The 18503-nt window shown below is 41.9% G+C and overlaps 1 protein-coding gene across 3 annotated transcripts in view; it reads right to left on the bottom strand.

Moving 5' to 3' along the window:
• The window catches only part of MTUS1 (microtubule associated scaffold protein 1), a 110203-nt gene that overhangs the window by 76923 nt on the left and 14777 nt on the right, over positions 1 to 18503 (bottom strand). For 2 of the 3 annotated variants that reach the window (XM_044455759.1, XM_044455758.1), the window contains exons 2-3: positions 7689 to 9840; positions 5127 to 5307 (exon numbers count right to left, since the gene is read on the bottom strand). In XM_044455759.1, coding sequence (XP_044311694.1) covers positions 5127 to 5307; positions 7689 to 9698 — 2191 coding nt within the window. In that variant the 5' untranslated portion in view covers positions 9699 to 9840. Of the gene's footprint in view, positions 1 to 5126; positions 5308 to 7688; positions 9841 to 13225; positions 18119 to 18503 lie in introns of those variants that run through there. The other variant, XM_044455760.1, reaches the window with a different exon arrangement.

Below are 18503 nucleotides of genomic sequence, written 5' to 3'. Positions count from 1 at the left end.
AATTAGAACAAGGGGATAAGGAAAGCAAGAGGTATGCATATAAATAGAATGCCAAGTCAGTGTAACTTATCTAGCAATATTGCCTAATGGAGAAGAGTCTCAGGAAGCATATTTGGAGAGGATGGTCAAAGAGAGAGACTTAAATGGTACACAGGAAAGCTCTAATAGGACTGACAGAACTTTTGTTCCAAGGACCTTCCCTCAGGAAAAGCTTAGCAGAGACTGATGGTCAGTTTCTCCAGTAATACCTTGGGCTCCATGTCTGATCCAGCCAGCAAATTAAAATTTTACCTACTGGCTAGACCCAACCGCTTAGGAATTCTAATTTGCAAGGCAAAAGCCCAAGTCAGTTGAAACTACCCAGACTGTTTAAGAACAGCGGTTAAGGTTTTACTCGCAGTGACTGGGGTTTGGATGATCAGTGGGAAAGGCAGCAATGGCAGCTTCCTTTCCCCAGCCCTACATGCACCAAGCACATGCCATATAATTTGTCTAATTATGTGTGCAGAGCATAACTGTTGCCTAAACCCAGCAAGGTAAGTGTGGGGATAGCTTCAAAATCAACCTAGAGCCCATGGCATGTTGGAGAGTACTGGGGTTGTTTCAGGCTGCCCCCCGCCAGAAGAGTTTGGCAAATAGGGCATGGGTTGATCCCTTAAATATTGATGTGACTCCCATAAAGCATTCCAGACATCGTCTTAACAGTTTGCTGAACAAGCCTCACCATTTCTTTGAGCTGACTCAGCAGCTTCTTCCCAAGTTCATTCTGGTGGAGACACTAGCTAAAACTATGCTAATGAAACAATAGTCTTCCTCACACCAGCAGTGTTTATACCAAGGACTTCAAAAAGAACCTGATCACAGCTGACTAAAAAGAATTATGTTATCAGTACATCTCCAAAATGGACCTCTTTTATTCACTGGGGAAGATCTTGTCAAATTCCAAGCATATACGAAGCTGGAACCACAGGTGCCTTCTGCTTCTAGTTCCCTAAAATCTCTCACATATAAGACATATGCAAACTGCCACTAGAGACACAGTTTGCCATCTCCTGGAGGAGGTTGGTGGTACACAACAATTACTGCAGTAATGGCAATATGGCATGGGTGGCAGCAGCAGGAGGAAAGAGGACAGGAGAAACAAGAAAAATACTCAGTTAAGTGTGACTCAGATGCCAAACATCCATCCATCCCATTTCTAAGCCACCCAACAATGGGTATTCTCTGGATGGATCATGCACAAGCATACTATTGGTAGTCTTGCCAAGTCAGGGGTCAAGCTGTCTTACGAATGGCTTGTAAAATGTATAGATGCTTCATAGCCAAGTATGATTTACGGCATGCCCAATGACGTATTTATCTTACCAATTTTGCTTTTCTCTGTGCTGATATAGGCACGGCATTCTGTGCCCCTCACTGCAGAGAAGTGGCTCAGCCAGTATTTCAAGGAGACCAAATTCAAGGAGACTCCATGGACCAGATTAGGTCCATGGGTTGGAGAATCCTCACTCCAGCACTAAGCAGGCAATTCAGTAGGGATGTCTGTAGCCCTCCCTACTCAAGGGCATCCTCTGCAGGATGGGAGGAGTACAAATCTTTCCCCCTATTCTTCACCTGCCTGCAAGTCAGCTACATGGCCAATTTTCAGAAAGGAAGGGAAGGAGACTGGAATGCAATCCTTTCTTTGACCCTGGAATGTCCTCCACTTCCCTTCACCAAGGTTGCTCTTGCAGCCTTGGAGAAGCAGCCTCTATGGTTCTTTCCAAGCTGGTTGCAAGCAGGGCATGGTGGTGGCAGGGGTCAGAGCACAGATCCCCAGCTCTAAGGCTGGAGCTCTGGGAATCCAAAGGCTCCCATGGGTCTCCAGGCTCTGTCTAAGGACTATGGGATCATTCCATCTGTCCTGTTAATATGATTCAAAGAATACTGTCTTGATATAGAAGAACAAGCTTAGAACACCACTTATATGCAGTAAATAAGAAAGAAAGTGCCTATGACTATTTGAGCTAGCCCTGAAATGGAAAATATTAACTTAAACTCTCCCATCATTATCCGGAGCCATCTGATTAATGCTCAGATGCAAAACCTTTAACAGCAGAGTTATGGGCAGTCTCCAATCAAAACAACCTCCAAAGCCATAAAGCAGTCACTGCGATGTCCACCATGCCATCCATGCTTGATAAATAGGTGGTGAGAAATGCCTGCCTGACCACTGGTCCCTGATTAATTTGTCCAGAGACCCAGCCAGTCTCCAAGGGTTGCAGGGCCAAAGCACACTTCTTGTCTATTACCACAAAGGAAAGTGGCAGCACCACCACAGCAGGCCTGTACGGTCTCCAGTCTCTTCTGGGTAACACTCAAATCCGCAATGTAGCAAAACCTTGCTGCAAGGACAGATGAGAGACTTTCCGTGACAAATTCAACCACCCCACCTGCCTCATTTTGAGAGTTGTGGCTGAACCTGGGACAAGCCCAGACACGGCCAGGCAGCCATAGGCATAGCATCTGCATTGCTATGCGCTGGCTGGCTCTCCCCCTCCCCTGCCACTCAGACTTATATTAAATCGGTGCATGCAGAAAGCACCCAGAGGCTACGGGATGTTTATTTTAAATTTTCTCCTTTGGAAGCTGCCCTATAGATGCATTTGTTCTTTAAGGTCTTCCTTTGGCTTGGTTTGTACATCATGCCAGTTCCTGGGATGTTTCATCCAGGAACTGGCAGGGCTACATAACAGAGGCACACAGTACGTTGTGTCCTGCATGTCTATCATTTCTGCTTTCAATTCACTGTAGTTAACAACCTAGGAACATGGGTGATGGGGTGGCGATGCGATCTCTGGAATATAAATATCATATCTCTGGTGCTGTGGAACTGGTTCTACCTCGCAGGGTTGAAGATGCAGATATACTGGTTTCATACAATCAGCTACAATCAGCTTGGGCTTCGATAGCCAGGGGTGGCACACTTCAGTAATAGCCAACAGCTATAGCTTCAAGCCAGCTCCAGCCACCAAATGTAAGACAGGAACTGCTGTAAGTATAATATTCAGGGCCCATAACTTTCCCTTCTTTGCCCAGCACAAAAATTGTACAGACCTTGCAGGTTACAAACTAACACCTTTTTTAAGTGTAAACAAATTCCAGGGGGAGTAGACCTGTCTCTTTCTTGTATGCATGAAAGACTCAAGTCAGATCTCTTTCAACAACAGTGACAACAGAGCTCTACAACTTTAAGAGCAGCTTGTAAGAAAATAAAAATAATTCTGCAACGCAGCAATATCCATGCTTATACAAAAGACAAGTATACTATTTTGGATTGTTTCTAGTTTTAAAGAGGGTGGGAAAGCCAGTCTAAGAGAACAGGTTTTTCTGGATAACAAGTCATTAGCGTGTTTTTAAAAGGATGGCTTGTATTCAAAGTTAGCTTTTCATGTCCAGACCAACTTGATAGCTAACTCGACTTAGAAGACTAAGAAAAAATAAAGCCACTATTTATTCTGAACCTATGTTGAAACTTTCTGGCCAAATATCCAGACTTTTCAACTCTAGTAGGAGAAATGCAAAGACAGTGAGATAGGTGATGACAGCATTCATTGCAGCCAAGGAGCGGGCACAAACAACAGCAATCCACATCACTGAAAAATAAGAATGCCTCCAAGCTGGGACTCTTGCTACCCTTCTTTCCCAATACTGGCCTTCATTCAGGGGCAGTAGACCATCAGACATTCTGATGGGTGAGCAAAAGCATTGCCCCTGGATGTGGTCCTTGACTGGATTCCAAACCCTGTCAGTGCATTGCGTGGCCTGAAGCAAGTCAGTATTTCTCAGGTTAATTGATCTCACAGGTTCATGAGCAATGGCTACCAACCAGAAACAATCATGTCACAGTTAGAGAAACGGGTTTTTTAGGACAGTTTATGGAATTATAAGTCATCTGAGATGAGCTAAGAAACATTTAAACATTGGGGTAGGGGAGTTTAGTATTATTATTAAAGGAAGAGATTAAATAATGCAGCTACATTTTCATTGAACATATAAGTTTTCCACAACAGTACTGGTATCGCTGTCTTCCTTGCCAAATGTTTATTTAATGATAAGTTCTTCTGAGACTCAAACCAGATGACACATATGCATGCATTTAAAATACTTTGTTTATCCATTTAAAAACAAAGGCTCTGGACCCCCAACAGGCTCAGAACTGCAGCCTATGGGGAGAATGTTTATTTTTTTCCTACTGGAATACAAGCCCAGCAAAGAATCACCTCCACCCCCAAATCTATTATTCTGCCCAAAGGGAAAATTACCTTTGGTGGCAGTGGTATCTTCCTTCCTTAGACACTTATTTGTGAGGAGGGAAACCAAGGTCTGGACAAATTCGTTAAACTCCCCCTCCCACTCACACACACAAAGTTCCCATCCCACCTGGGTGTTTTGGAAAATGTTGTTTACTATGACTGTTTTAACCTCCTTCACCAGAGGTTGCTTGCCTGCATACACCAGCCACGGAGAAGCGCGGCCAGGAAAGTCTTGCCCCCATCCTGCCTGAGGGATGCCCTGGGCAAATTGACACCATGTGTTTAGAGTGCTGGACCAGATGGACCTCTGATCTGATCCAGTAAGGCTTTTCTTATGTTCTTATGGTAGTCTGGGCACTTTTCACCAACTGCTATTCTCTGCACGGTCATGTGGCAAGCCCCAAGATAAGAAGAACTGTACCTACTACTTCAGAACCGAACGGCAGAAAACCTTCCTTTTTCCTTTTGCAAGCAACAGGGCTGAAGAGACAGAGAGCTTAGTACTCTTGAGGAATTTATAAGACACCCATGCAAATGTACATTTTACAGTAAGAAGAGTGAAAATGAGAAGGGGTGGGGTTGACTAACTGCAGTTTGTAGCAGGAGCATCAGGTAACAAAACACATTTCCCATGAGTTGTCAACACAGGCAATGCTGAATGAAGCACTTTACACTGTAAATCACCATCAGGTTGAATGCACATTGAAGACCTGAAGTCAATGCTATCCTGCAGGAAACATGTAGCAAGCACAGGTTCAAGTCATGCTAATTGCAATGCCCTCTCAGTGAACAGTCCATGCAAGGATACTAATTAACAAAAGTCTTTCTCACCAGTGCTTGATGACAGAAGTGCTCTTTGAGGAGAAGCAGCTTTGGTTGCATGGCCATTTTTACTGTCACTTCCTCTCCTACAGCGTAATACAGCCTTGGTTGCTGGTATTCTCCTCAGGGGGACCGGGCTGTCCTTAGGGAAACTTTGCCGGACTGCTGTATCTGGTTTAGCCAAAGAAACCTGTATTGTTCGGCACCATGTGGAAAAAGAAAATCAGGGGATAAGTCTATAAGGTATAGAAACTTACTTTTACAGTAAGGCAGAGCACTGAGGCAACACTGAAGAACCATTTGATCATGCATCAACTGATGGTTTCTCCTAAATCAAGCATATCCCAACTACATCATAACAGAAACTTTTGTTTTAATGATACCTGTCTACATGCTCTTATCTAAGCACGCAGAGCAATCATGCAATTGATATATGAGTGACAACACATTGCTTTTGATATCTAATTTGATATGAAATAAAAGAAAATCTGATATGAGCATGAAACAATAAGCTCCCATTCCACAATGATCTGACACACAAGGCAGTGTTAGGCTGATGTGTTCAGGGAAATGCTGAAAGGAAAAGAGTAGGCTGTTAGTGAATAAATCAGTGAAGGTCAAGATAAATTGGTCTGATAGTGTCTTTTGTCAGGTTGGAACCTCTTATACAGGTTCACAGGACTGTGTGCATGTACGTGGGCTCAAGATCATAATATCTAGAATCTCCACATGATATTGGATCACCTAACGGAAGCTTATCATTCAGCACTAGAATGCATGTTCTGCATATAACATATCAATTTGATTCAGCCAGTAAAAAGCAATTTATTTTCCATGGTAGCTCAGTTTGAAGATTTATCTTCCATAGTATAAAAGAATCCATGCATTCTCAAAAATATATATATATTTTTAAAAAAATTCCCCCATCCCACTTCTAAAGCAAGCTCAAATTGCCAAATTAGAGGCAAAGGCTAAGGCATGTAACCAATGCAGTATCTATGTGAAATTATTTTTTTAAGAGTGTAACCCTTAAGTATTTATTATTTGCACCCCTATTTATATATTAAAGTGCATACCATAGCTTTATGCAAACCCAAAAGTCTGCATCTGGTAAACACCCTCATTTGTTTCTATACAAACCCCCAGGATTCTGTACAGAGGTAGGAATCCAAAAGCATGGCTTCGTAGGCAGCCATCATTTGTGATTTCTGCCAACCTGCCTCATGCCCTCTGGATTCTCAGGCTTTGTGTTTCACTTCTGAGAAGCTGCAAGACTCCTTCATACTTATTTTTCAAGGCCCATCAGAGAGAGGCAGAAGGTCTTGTTCTTTTCCCAAGTCCCCTGCAAAGAACTTGCACAAGGGGCAAATTTTTATCTCATTCTGCACAGGGGTTCAAAGAAGAAAAGAAGCAGTAAGAGTCACTCTCATGGCTGGAGGTGAAAGACTGGCTACTTCTCTTGCATGAGTTTTCTGCAATTCATGGAGAACTGTCACTCATGGGGAAATGGGAGTCACCACTGAAACCACATTTGTGAAACTAGTATGTAATCAAGTATCAGTGATTGCACTAAAATCCATGTACTCAAGTCTAAGGAATATGTACCTAGGGATATGCCTACAAACTGTTAAAATAAGAGAAGCAAAGCACTGGAGATTAAAACATCTTTATGCTTATAACTGGCTTCAAAAAGTTTGTTGTTGAATTCCTAAGAGCTCTCACTGAAGTTAGCTCTTGCATAATTCTTTAATTATCATGTTGAAAGAATAGAGTATTATTTTCCTTTTTTTTTTTTTTGCAAGCACCATGGTTAGTAGCTGTCATCATGGTAATTTAATAAAGCACCATCATTTACATATAAGATTTCCCCTTGCAATACAACAAGATTTCCATTTCTAGACTGTCAAAATGTTGGATCAATTTAGTCTAAAATAAGGTTTAAGTGAATGCCAAGGCTGCCTTTTGCTACAGTATTCGTATTCGTATTCATATTCATATATATATATATAATATGAATATGCATATTCAGGTCTTATTACGGCAGTCTTCCAAAAGACCACATTTGGTTATACACAGAAGATTACATGTGAGATTACAATTTTAGATACAGACTGAAAACAAGCTCTTCTGTGAACAGGTGTAGCATATGCTCAGTGCGCTGTGCCCAGGTCTGTCCCTCGCTGGGAGGAATGGATAAGACAGACAGAAGAGGGAAAAGATGCTTCTGAAGGCAAAGGCATCCAGCAATGTGGCAGATTTGTGCTACAGTGTCTATTTAGGACGGTGCCACTCACAATGCTAATCTTACTAGTCAGCTGTTTGGAGCAGAAGCAACCAGCACATAATCTCAAGCATTTTGCAGGTGTCATTAGAAACCAGCACACCTAATATCTGTAATAAGGCTTCTGCCCAGAAACAGAACAGGTTTTCCTCTTCCCTGTGCGAAAACGAGGAAGAATCCATACAGATGATGTGTCAAAGGAACCAGAAGAGCTTTGAATTTAGTAACATGCAAACTTCTCTGAAAACAGGATGCCACTAAGTAAAGCATTTTTAGAAATAAAAACTTACCAAGGGAGTATGAGCAAGTGGAAAAGCTTCATTACCAGCACCTTGGGCAGACCTTTCACCGGGAACCTGCAGAAAGTCATTCTGCTGCTCTTCCTCCTGAGGTATCTGACAGCTGTTCAGAACACAAGGCTGTACCCAGGACCCTGCATTTTCCATGCTGGCATTCGGAGTCCCAGCAGAATTTAGAGAGCATGTTACAACCACAGGAGAGCAAGCTGAACTAGGACACCTAGCTTTGCCAGGCTGCTCCACATTCTGCTTTGATGCTGTTGTTTTTGGAAACTTGTGGGAAGTATTTTCTGAATGAGTTGCAGCTTGCACAGCTTGGCTAGGAAGGTGTTTATTAAAATTCTGCTTATAGGTCTTATTCATTGGTGCTTCTGTTTTCGTACCTTTATCCAAGTCAGTTTTTTTCCTCAGTGATATCTGTCTTGGAGAGGAAGATGGGGATGATGATGAAGCTGTAGACAGCTGAGGAGATCTCTGAGCTGCTTTTAAGGTAGCATTCTCTTTCGGCTGAGATGCGGGCCTAGAGATTACTTTTGGTTTGATGTTTTTAAAGTTAGGCTTTGGAAAGCTCACAATCTCTGCTTTCCTTGCTTTGGTTATGGTTGCTCCGAAAGGAGATCTGTTTGTGGATTTAATTGCAATTTTTTCAGAATTGGTTTTGAGTGAGTTCCTCCTGGGTTGCTCTTTTATGGATGAGCCATTCTTTCCAAGTTTAGAAATTCCACCAGCAACTTCTTCTGGCATGGTAAGCACAGCAAAGGTTGCATTTTTGGATCCTGTTGTGGGGGCAGAAGTCAAGCAATGCTCATCAGCAGTGGGATTAAAAATGACAAAAGTCTCCTGGCAGTTAGGCTCAGGTGCAGCAGCCCTTTCTAGCTTTGGTATATCATTTTCGACCATCTTGGATGCTTTATCATGTTCCTTTAGCAAGGCCTGGTCTCCTTTACAGATATTTTGTACATTTGCCAAATTCTCTCCATCTTTGTGGAACTCCAGCTCTGAATGCTCACTGAAACTGTGAACTGGCAGGTGGCTCAGACCACTGATGGTGTCGTCCATTGCAAGTTCACTGGGCCATTCCTTTTTGTCATGTTCAGGTGTGCTATGCATATATTTCTTTTTCTCCTCTTTGAAAACATTAAATGGCTCCAGTTCTGGTGAGCCCCTACAGCAACAATCATCCCATTCAGCACCCTGCAACCCTTGCTTTTTTTGCTGTTCATTTTTCTGTGATACTAAGTCCATATAATTGGTAGTAGAATTTCCTGTTGGTGAGGGAGCATTAGGTAGCACTCCCCTGTCTAGGTACATGATGCCAGGTGCATTTTGGCTGCTGTAGGTGTCTGGCTTAGAGGAAAAAGCATTCTGTGCACAAGCAACACTTTTGCAAGTTTCCCTAGAAGACGACAGGACACACCCCACCTCATAACATTTACTTCCCACAGTCTCCCCTAAGTTGACAACTGTAATGAATGAGTCACTTGAGCTAGCGTCTTCCTGTTCCATTTGGGAGCAACCAGACTCATCTTGAATGCCGGTATTTATGTTCACAGCAAGAGGCACTGGATATCGGTCTGCCTGGCAGTAAGGCACAGTTCCCTCAATACTGCAATTCTGGGTTCTCTTTATTGCAAAGCTCTCTTTGAGAAGGCCCTCTGGTTCTGGAAAAGTCTGATTCAAGGCATACATGTACGGCTGCTCCGCTGGAGAAGGGGCCTTTCTGGCTTCCACATGTGAAGTTCCCATGCAGATATAGTCATGGGCAACATTCTGCAGGCCTGGTGATTCAGTGCAGTGCAGATCTGAAGATGTGGTTTGGATCTCACTGGCAGCTTTACATTTTGTATAGTCTTCTGGTCCCACACATTGCTGGTTGCAGCCGACAGTGCTTCCATTCAGAGGGGCTGACGCAATGGCGTTGCGTACACATTTATTGCCATTTTCATCCTGGATGATTAAAGGAGGTTGCAAATCCTTTTCCTCAAAACTTTCAACATTCATTTTTGATTGTATTTCTAGCTTGTCATTGTCTCATCTGCAGAAATTGTTGGGATTGCAGGAGTTAGCCATTTTTGTTGCTTCTCTTCAGTTTTAGTTTGTTTTTCTTGATTGTGTGGTTTTCAGGTATATTCATAACACTGATCTAGAATTGGACACATTGAAACATTAAATTGGATTCCTTGCTGTTCTTTTTAAAGCAAGCTAAAAATGTCAGTCCAGCTAACATTAATGGTGACCACCTTTCCCCGGTACTTTCATGGTGCTTCCAGACTGAAAGCAACTAGCCCTATGGTACTATCAATTTATTGTATTTATATCTTGCCTTTTGTTACTTTCAAGGAACTCAAGGTTTACATAATCCTCCTCCGTTCAATTTTATCCTTGCAACAACAACTGTGCGAGGTAGGTTAGGCTAAGAGTCTGTGACTGGCCCAAAGACACCCACTGAGCTCCATGGCTGCTTTTGGTGCTGTCCTATGCTTCCAAGTTATCTCTGATTTATGGCAACCCTATGAATGAAAGCCCTCCAAAATGTCCTGTCCATGACAGGTTCATTCAGCTTTTCCAAGTTCAAAGCTGGGGCTTTAAATCCGTTCTGGATTTAATCCATCACAGTTTTGGTCTTCCCTGTGGTTGAGTGGGGACTTAAGCCTTGAATTCCCAGGTCCCCAGTCCAACACACTGACCACTACACCACATTGGCTATCTATGAACTGTTCCATTTCTTCTCTTTAACAACTCTTTTGCATTAAGAAGAAAAAGCAGTAATGAGAAAACACAGTAGGGCTGCAAAGGTGAGGTGATGACATAATTAAAGGCTCATCTGCCAGTACCCCTCTCGGAGACTTTACAAGCCCAAACAGAGGGCTTCCAACGGCGCAGTCCTAACACTAACCATTAGAAGAGTTTGCATGCCTCATTCATGCATCACAACAAGCCAGGGCACAGGGAATATGGGCTGAATGTGCATTACTGTTGAACTGTAAGTTGATGTGCTGTGCCAATCCAGCTGTGTAACAAGCCATGGTTTGTTAACCACAAAAAAGCCGCATTTCACAATCCAACAGTAAATCTTAGTGCTCTTCGTGAGTTGCTTGAGGGTAAGAAACTTTTTGGGGGGCATGACTGGGTTCATACAATGCAACTCACATTTCAACAGCAGCCTGCCCTCAACCTATAGCCTAGCTTGTTGTGTTGTATGAACTCAGTAACAGGTTTTTCATATTAAGAGAAAAGACTGGAGAAGCCGTGGAAGAACACAGGAGGGCTACAAACAGAAGTCACCTTTATTGCTCCTCTTACTGCACAGTGGATATTGCAATAAGAGCCTCATATGAAAGCACCATTAGGTGCATACATAAGCTATACATTATGCCAAGCCCCCCATTTCTGAAGAACACCCATCTTTAGCATTGGGCACCACTTTCTTCTACAAAAAGCAGTTTGCAGGACTTCTGTCCTATGCTCCCTGAATAGTTATCGAGAACCTTAAAAGCCTGATCATCCATACATGGAGAATAAACAAAGCAGTTTTGCTTAATTTCTGTGACTGTTTTCATTATATCTCAGGCCAGGCCAGTTTTCAAAAGGTGAAAGATTTACATAATCTGAAGGGAAAAAGTGGTTTCAATATTGTAGAAAACTCCAAATAATAAAAGGCCTACCAAAAAAAAAAAAAAAAATAGAGCTGATTCACAACAAAGAAGAATTAGCATGAGTGTGTTGGGAGGGACAATTTCATACTTCTCATTAAACCAAGCAAGCAAAACCATTGCTCCTAGGTGTTCTAAACCTCCTTTAACTTTTCCTTGCAGTTAAACTGGATGCAATTCATTGATGCTCACTTTTACTTCAAACAGAGCTGAAAATCTGTAGTTTTGCACATGTTATATTTGATGCGGCCAAACACTTCATATCAGTATTCACATTGCTCCTGCATTATTAGTTAATTTTGTTCCAGCAGTTTGTCATTTAACTAGACTGCTGAATACCTTTAGAAACCCACCACCCAACCATCTAGAAGACAAATTATTTTTATCAACTTTCAGTAGCTATTCTATTGTAAGCAATTTTAACTCCAATTTTGCACAAAAATTCAGCCAATACATTTACTATGCAAAAATATTTAAAAATGATTTTGATTAATGTTACCTAGCTGGAATGAAAAAAATATTACTCATTGATTTCAACATCATATTATTGCATTTCATTTGGCAGTACATACACACTTAACAGATTTGCGTCCTTCTTAATTAGGTACATGCAGCCTTATTTGCCTTTTGTCATGTTTCCTTTTAGAATAAAAATTTACTTTTATAATCCTTAAGGTACAATCCCTGTAACTCCTCACATGCCTAAGCCAGCATGGTTGTCTGGGGAACGGTGGGAACTGAATGGCTTTTTTCCAGTATAAACATGCATAGGACTGAGCCCTTAAAATATTACGCAACCACTTCTATATTGCTTAAAGGTTGCTCATCAGTCCCTTCCATCTTCAAAACAGATGGTGGAGAACGGTGACAGTGTGTGCTACACTCTCTTTGGCAGAAAGATCATAGGGAAGCAAGGGTCTTAAACTGAGGTTGGCAACCTGCAACTCTTCAGATGTGTGTTGGATTCCAAATTGCATCAGCCACAGCCAGTATGGCTAATAGTCAGGAATGATGGGAGCTAGTTTTCAACAAAGTGTGGTAAGATAAGTTTGCTCAACCCTGGTCTTAAGCCTCCTTAAGGTAATTGGCTTACAGGCTTCTCACCAGTATTGTTTCGCGTACACTTGAGGGCACATGAAAAAACAATGGCTATGAAATATTGGTGGCTATATACAGACTTTTTTTAATGTCAGCTGCAATTTAATGGAAGCTGTGCTACCTCCTGTTGTGTTTCATTAACCTTTCAATTTCTCTGGGCATTAAGCAATATTTCCTAGTCTTTCATGAACAGGGTACTTGGGATTCTGAAAGAGAGAAACAAAGTATTCCAAAGGTATCTTCGCTTCCCTTCTGTAATCCAGATACTGACCTACCATCCCTTTCCTCAGAGCTGACAGGTACAAAATCTAGTGCACTTGATCAGCTAGATTTTTAAGCAGTGGTGCCTCTACAGTATTACCATCATTTTCTCCCCATAACCATGAGACCCATGCTAAACATCGCTAAGTGGGATAGAGCCATTCATGCAAAGTGGTCTTTGGGGGAGGCTTATGTACCACCAACCATGGCATTACACTTACTACTTAAGTATTTATGGAATGACACTTTTCTGCACACTTGTGCCTGTAGCATCCTCCAAGGTATGGTGCCAGAAACCATTGCTCATGACTCACTCAGAAGGATTCTGCAACAATGGTTTCCTGAATCTTACCTGGAAATAATACCCTCATCTGGAGGCATCACCACTTGTTTACTGTATTTATGTGAATTTCTAATCCACCTTTCTTAGAAGGCTCAAAGCAGGAAAAAAAATTGAAGGACATTATCATTAGGTTTGTCTAATAGTATGCTTAGTCAATGCCAACCATTACATACCTGCCTTCCCTTTCTTCTCAGTTAAGTGCTCTGTACCAGAGTTTATGAAACAGCTGAAAAATAAATCTCACACACTGGGATTTCACACCAAGGCTGCTTAAGCACATTACCTAATGTTCAGGAGCATATTGGTGCAAGTGCATTCACTCAAGTGCAAATTTGTATCCATTCCCCACAGAAGTGAAAAACAGGCCCACAAGTGCATGCAATCCACATAGCTTGGGGGAAAACCTGATCAGCTCTGAAATCTGCATGTTGCACTCAACAGAACTGAAACTCAAGTGGGCCTCTTGCGATTTTCTCCAAAATCTCAACAAGCAGGCCATGTTCTAATGAAGAAAGCAAAAAGATTAATAGCACAATATGTGCCAACTCAGAAATAAACTTATTCCCAGGTAAGTGTTATAGGATTACAGCCTACAATACGCTGGGCTTAAAGGAAGGGCATTTTGATATTTGAATTGTACCTTAACTTGTCTTTCCCAGCTTGGCACTCTTCAGATGTTTTGGACTTCAACTCCCATCAACCCCAGCCAGCAAAGAGAACAGTCAGGCATTCTTGGAGTTGTCATCCAAAACACCTGGAGGATATCAGGATGGGGAAGGCTGGAGTAACACTCTGAATCTGAATGTACTAGAAACTTATTTAGCCAACAGTTGACATACACCTCCACTGGACAAGACCAAGTACTGATTATCATCCTGTACCAGGCATTGAGGATGCCATCCAAAGAAACCCCAGTTGGCCATTCTTGGAAGTGAATAGGTAAAAGATCCATTACAACATAAGTAGCTCCCCATATGAAGGCAGTTCTTTCTACCAGAAGCATAAGCAACAGCAGGGCTATTCCTGTTCCACTAAATGGAAGTGGAACCTTTACAAAGCACCAAAAACACGGGCAAGCTGCTAACCACACTATTCTTCCCTCCTTTATTTAAGGAATAAATCTGCTTAAGTCTAAGTAATCAAGGCCTTGGCCCAGGCATGTTGTCTTCCTTGGCTGCCTGATATTGTATAGTTATGATGAAGCACATGGCAAACAAGAAATATCTAGATGAACAGGCATAGTCAGACTTGCTTAGATTGTTTTATACATCACAGTTTAAAGCCACACGCTGTCTGACCCTTTCAGCTCTGATAAATTGAAGTGACAATAATGGTTATTTGACTTTCCATGTTAAGAACATTTGATGAAACACACAGAGAGAATTAATATAAATATTTTACTATGTTAATGTAGCTGATACAGAATTGCACCCCACCACGATTTTTATAAATCTGTACAGGAGCAGTATTAAGTCTAGCATCTCAAGAAAACACCCTGTTTTATAAGAGTTGTAAATGATTTCCTGGAATGAAGTTATGCAAGTATTCCACACACACCTCACATCTAACTGTTGAACAGGCCTTAAAAGAACAATGTCCCACCAGTGCAAGAGGTCTCAATTTATGTTGGCAGAAACACTCTTTTTGGCACTCTATAGTATGAGTCTGAAAGAAACATTCAATAATTGAGAAGTTGCAGTAAAGCCGCAATCTCCTCCATGAGTCAGCCAAGAAATATGTTTATCCAAGAATACTTAAATTCATCTGAAATGTTAATTTCTTGCACTGTAGTCTTGAGAGAAAAGTTGTGAGAATTCCCTGAAGGACTATATTAACTTTCTCTGAGAGCTTATTTAGGAAGGACCTGGAGTCCCTTCCATTCTTAAGATTTGCACCGTAGATGACAAAATCTACCCACACTCATTCCCAGATGCACGAGAGGAAAGTATTTCCCCTTGTGTGGGGAAGAGAGACGATATTTGCAGCTGCACCATTTAGAAGGGTACCTACCAACCTTGTCAGGAGACTTTTCAAGGACATCGTTGCTTCAGGCTAGAAAAAAAGAGAAGGCTGAAAAGCCCTGAACAAAAATCTCATAGTTGCCACTTTGATTATTTTCTTTTGGTTTAGAAACCAAAATCAAAACTAAATCTGAACAGGGATGGAAGCTGGTGACAAGCTGAGATCACAATACTTCTTAAAGTATTCTTGATTTTCTTTCTGCTTTTCTTCTTAATATATTAAACTGAAGTTGATGTTATTTTCTTACCAAGTCTGAGGACTGGCTTCACCAATTAACTAGGCTTGGTAAATATGGTAACCTGGTTGTTAAGGAAGTCAAAGGAACCCTGAAAACGGAATCTATTTTTTTCCTTGTACTAGAGGCATGGACCTGAATTCCCATATATTCAAGGGAAAAGTTATTAAATCTGAATATCCCATTGGAGTTATTAGATGGCAGTCTACTTCTGAGGAATATAGACAGACAGTATCTTGCAGCCTGTCCTGCCATCCTGTTTCTTCCCCCAAAGTTTCTAACTGGGTCCTCTCATTGGGAACTTTTGCTTTCCTTTAGAAAACTGTGCTCATTTTTACCTAAGAGTGAACAGAAGTGAAAATGGTAGAGCAACCAAGGATTGACTTGCAAGTAGTGCTCTTCAGTATCACCATAACTACTTCCCACCCACACTGAGGAACATGGGTAACCCACAAGGAGAGCACACTTCTCTCCAGTCAGGTATCTAGGTTAGAAGCATGTAAATTGGATAACTGCTGGAAGCATTCTTCACACTGTCTGTATTCAATACAGACAATTCAATACTTGAATAGGTGCTGCTGACCTGGTCTTGGTTTCAGATCTAGTTTTGGCTGTGCTTTTGTTAAAGTGCAAACAGCCGAATGAATGCACAGGACTACTGTTAAAAACATCATCTGCATTACGGATATCATTTCAGCAGCAGCTTCTGCTAATGTACTTACAATGGCATTTTTGTACCATAGCCAACTTTTAAAACAGATTCAAGCTCATTATTTGGGAGAGCCAGAATAGATGTCCTCTTCTCTAAAATGTTAACCATAGTTATTTTTAATTCGTGAACTCATGCAGGCCCCTACAGCAAGATATTAATTTATACGTGCACATTTGTGTGTGCACACACATGGTAGACCATGCTAAGATCTGGTTTAATTTAAGTAACGGAAGCCTAAGTCGCAAATAAATTTAGTAGACATCAAGCTGACTTTACCATCTGTAATATATCACCACTACCATTGCCACTGTCTCACAAGAAGCCACCCTACAATGTTCCCGAGCACAATGTTGCCTCATTTAAAACACAAAACACTAAAAGTTTTTGAAAGAAGTAATGACAAACAGGCCTGCTAAGCAAGGCTTGCTGTTGTGCTGCAAATGCATGGAAATGATTCTTCCATATGTTTATGATGACTTTCTTAATCTCATTTAGCACATTCTTACTTAAGTCTTCTCAGAATTCCCATTGAGTTCAATGGAAATTACTCCCAGGTAAGTGGGCATGGGATTGCAACTTTAGGGACTAATTTTAAGTAGGCATGTATAAGATTGTGCTATAAATCACTAAGTATTCTTCTTCAAACACTTTAAAACTGATTAAGAACAAGCAGCATTTCTTTTAAACTCAACATTTGAGAAATTAATATGGGCCGCTCTTGGGGAATTCAGATTAAATCTACCCCTATTTACCACTTTACAATGAAGTGAGATACATCACCAGGTTTTCTAACCTATGTATTACAAAAAAAGTAATTTGCTTATGGGACAAAGGCTGCACAAGCAGCATCAGCCCAAACAATTGCCGCACCTGGCATGGAAGGAGGACGCTGCTAGCAGTCACATGAGGCTCCCCAGGAATGGAGCTCTGTGTGGCCGCTGGCAGCACCTCTCTTCTGTGTCACCTGCAGCAACTCAAATAGGGCACTCACTGGTACACTCGTGCTTGTCAGGAACTTGGATGCAGGGCCAGTGCAAAGCAGACCAAAGTCTGGGGAGCCAAAGGATTCCCACTCCCAAATGAATTCCTCATACATCCTGTTTGGTAATGCAAATGTAGGAGTGTTATATAAGTTGCATTTTGGCACTATGCTTCAATTAGTGATCTTTTTCAGCTCTACTGTATTTTGTAACTCCCTACTGCCTGTGCTACAACTTGCCTCAGTATTAGAGCCATTCTGTTTCTTCTGAGTGCACAACTTTCACAGTAAAACACTCCATTTGTCTGACTGAAAATGCCACATTCCAGTCCACTTTAGCTCACTCACATGAAATACTGCGATGTTTAACCATTTCATTTCTTGCATGATGGTTTCCAGTTTGCTTTGCTTCACCCTTTTCACATTCCAGTTGTGTATGCTGTGCAGCATTGCACTTTCACCCCAGTGCATGTGAGCCAATAGACTTGCTTTTGGCTTTGATCTGGTTGTGTCATTAGCAACAGTGCTATTCATACTTGTCCTTTGCTCTTCTCCAGTAGCTGGTTGAATGCCTTCCAACATCTCCTGGCACTGCCTCTTGTTTCATTTTACATTGTATCATCATAGGAATTTCAGTGTAAGAAACATTTAGAAGTGGTTTACCATTGCCACCTTCTGCACAGTAGTAGCCAAAATGAGCTTGAGTGTCACTGCCATTGTCTGTGAAAGTGTTGCCTTCAATTATTGTAGCTACCCAGCAGCTGCCCTTTGGGAGTTTTTCCACCCCCATCACCATTAGATAGATCCATTTTTTTTACTGTGACTGTGACTCCTGAAGAGGGTGGTTTCATCTTAGTCTGGTGTTTCAGCTTGATCATTCCATCCTGGGTGATTCTACTAGGAGACTAGACTAATGAAAGCTTCTGGCCTCCTGGCAGAATTGCTCTTGGATTCTCCAACATTCTCAAACCCTCTCACCATGTTAAGGTGAGCATCCAAGTAGGAACAACTTTGGTCATATACTGTAGACAATAAATACTAGAACTAGAACACATGCGCTGGTGACTTCCTGACTTGACTTCTGCAACGCGCTCTACATGGGGCTACCCTTGAAGACAGTCTGGATACTTCAATTGGTTCAAAATAGAGCTGCCAGGTTGCTGACGGGGGCTGGGCGTTATGTTCACATGACTCCAGTTCTCCGTCAGCTTCACTGGCTTCCCATTGAAGTCCGGGCCCAATTCAAGGTGTTGGTGATGACCTATAAAGCCCTAAACGGCTTGGGACCTGGTTACCTGAAGGAGCACTTACATCCATATATGCCCGCCCGCCCCTTGAGATCTGCAGGAGAGGCCCTTCTCCGGGAACCCTCCGTGAAAGAAATCAGGATGGTGGGTACTCGGAGGAGGGCTTTCTCTGCGGTGGCGCCTAATCTATGGAATGCGCTCCCCAGAGGGGTCCGCCTGGCGCCGTCGTTATTTGTTTTTCGGCGCCAGGTGAAGA

The sequence above is a fragment of the Varanus komodoensis genome, unplaced genomic scaffold (genome assembly GCF_004798865.1).
Source record: "Varanus komodoensis strain SLA01 unplaced genomic scaffold, ASM479886v1 scaffold8, whole genome shotgun sequence".
Lineage (NCBI taxonomy): Eukaryota > Metazoa > Chordata > Lepidosauria > Squamata > Varanidae > Varanus > Varanus komodoensis.
This window is presented reverse-complemented; position numbering and strand designations above follow the sequence as displayed.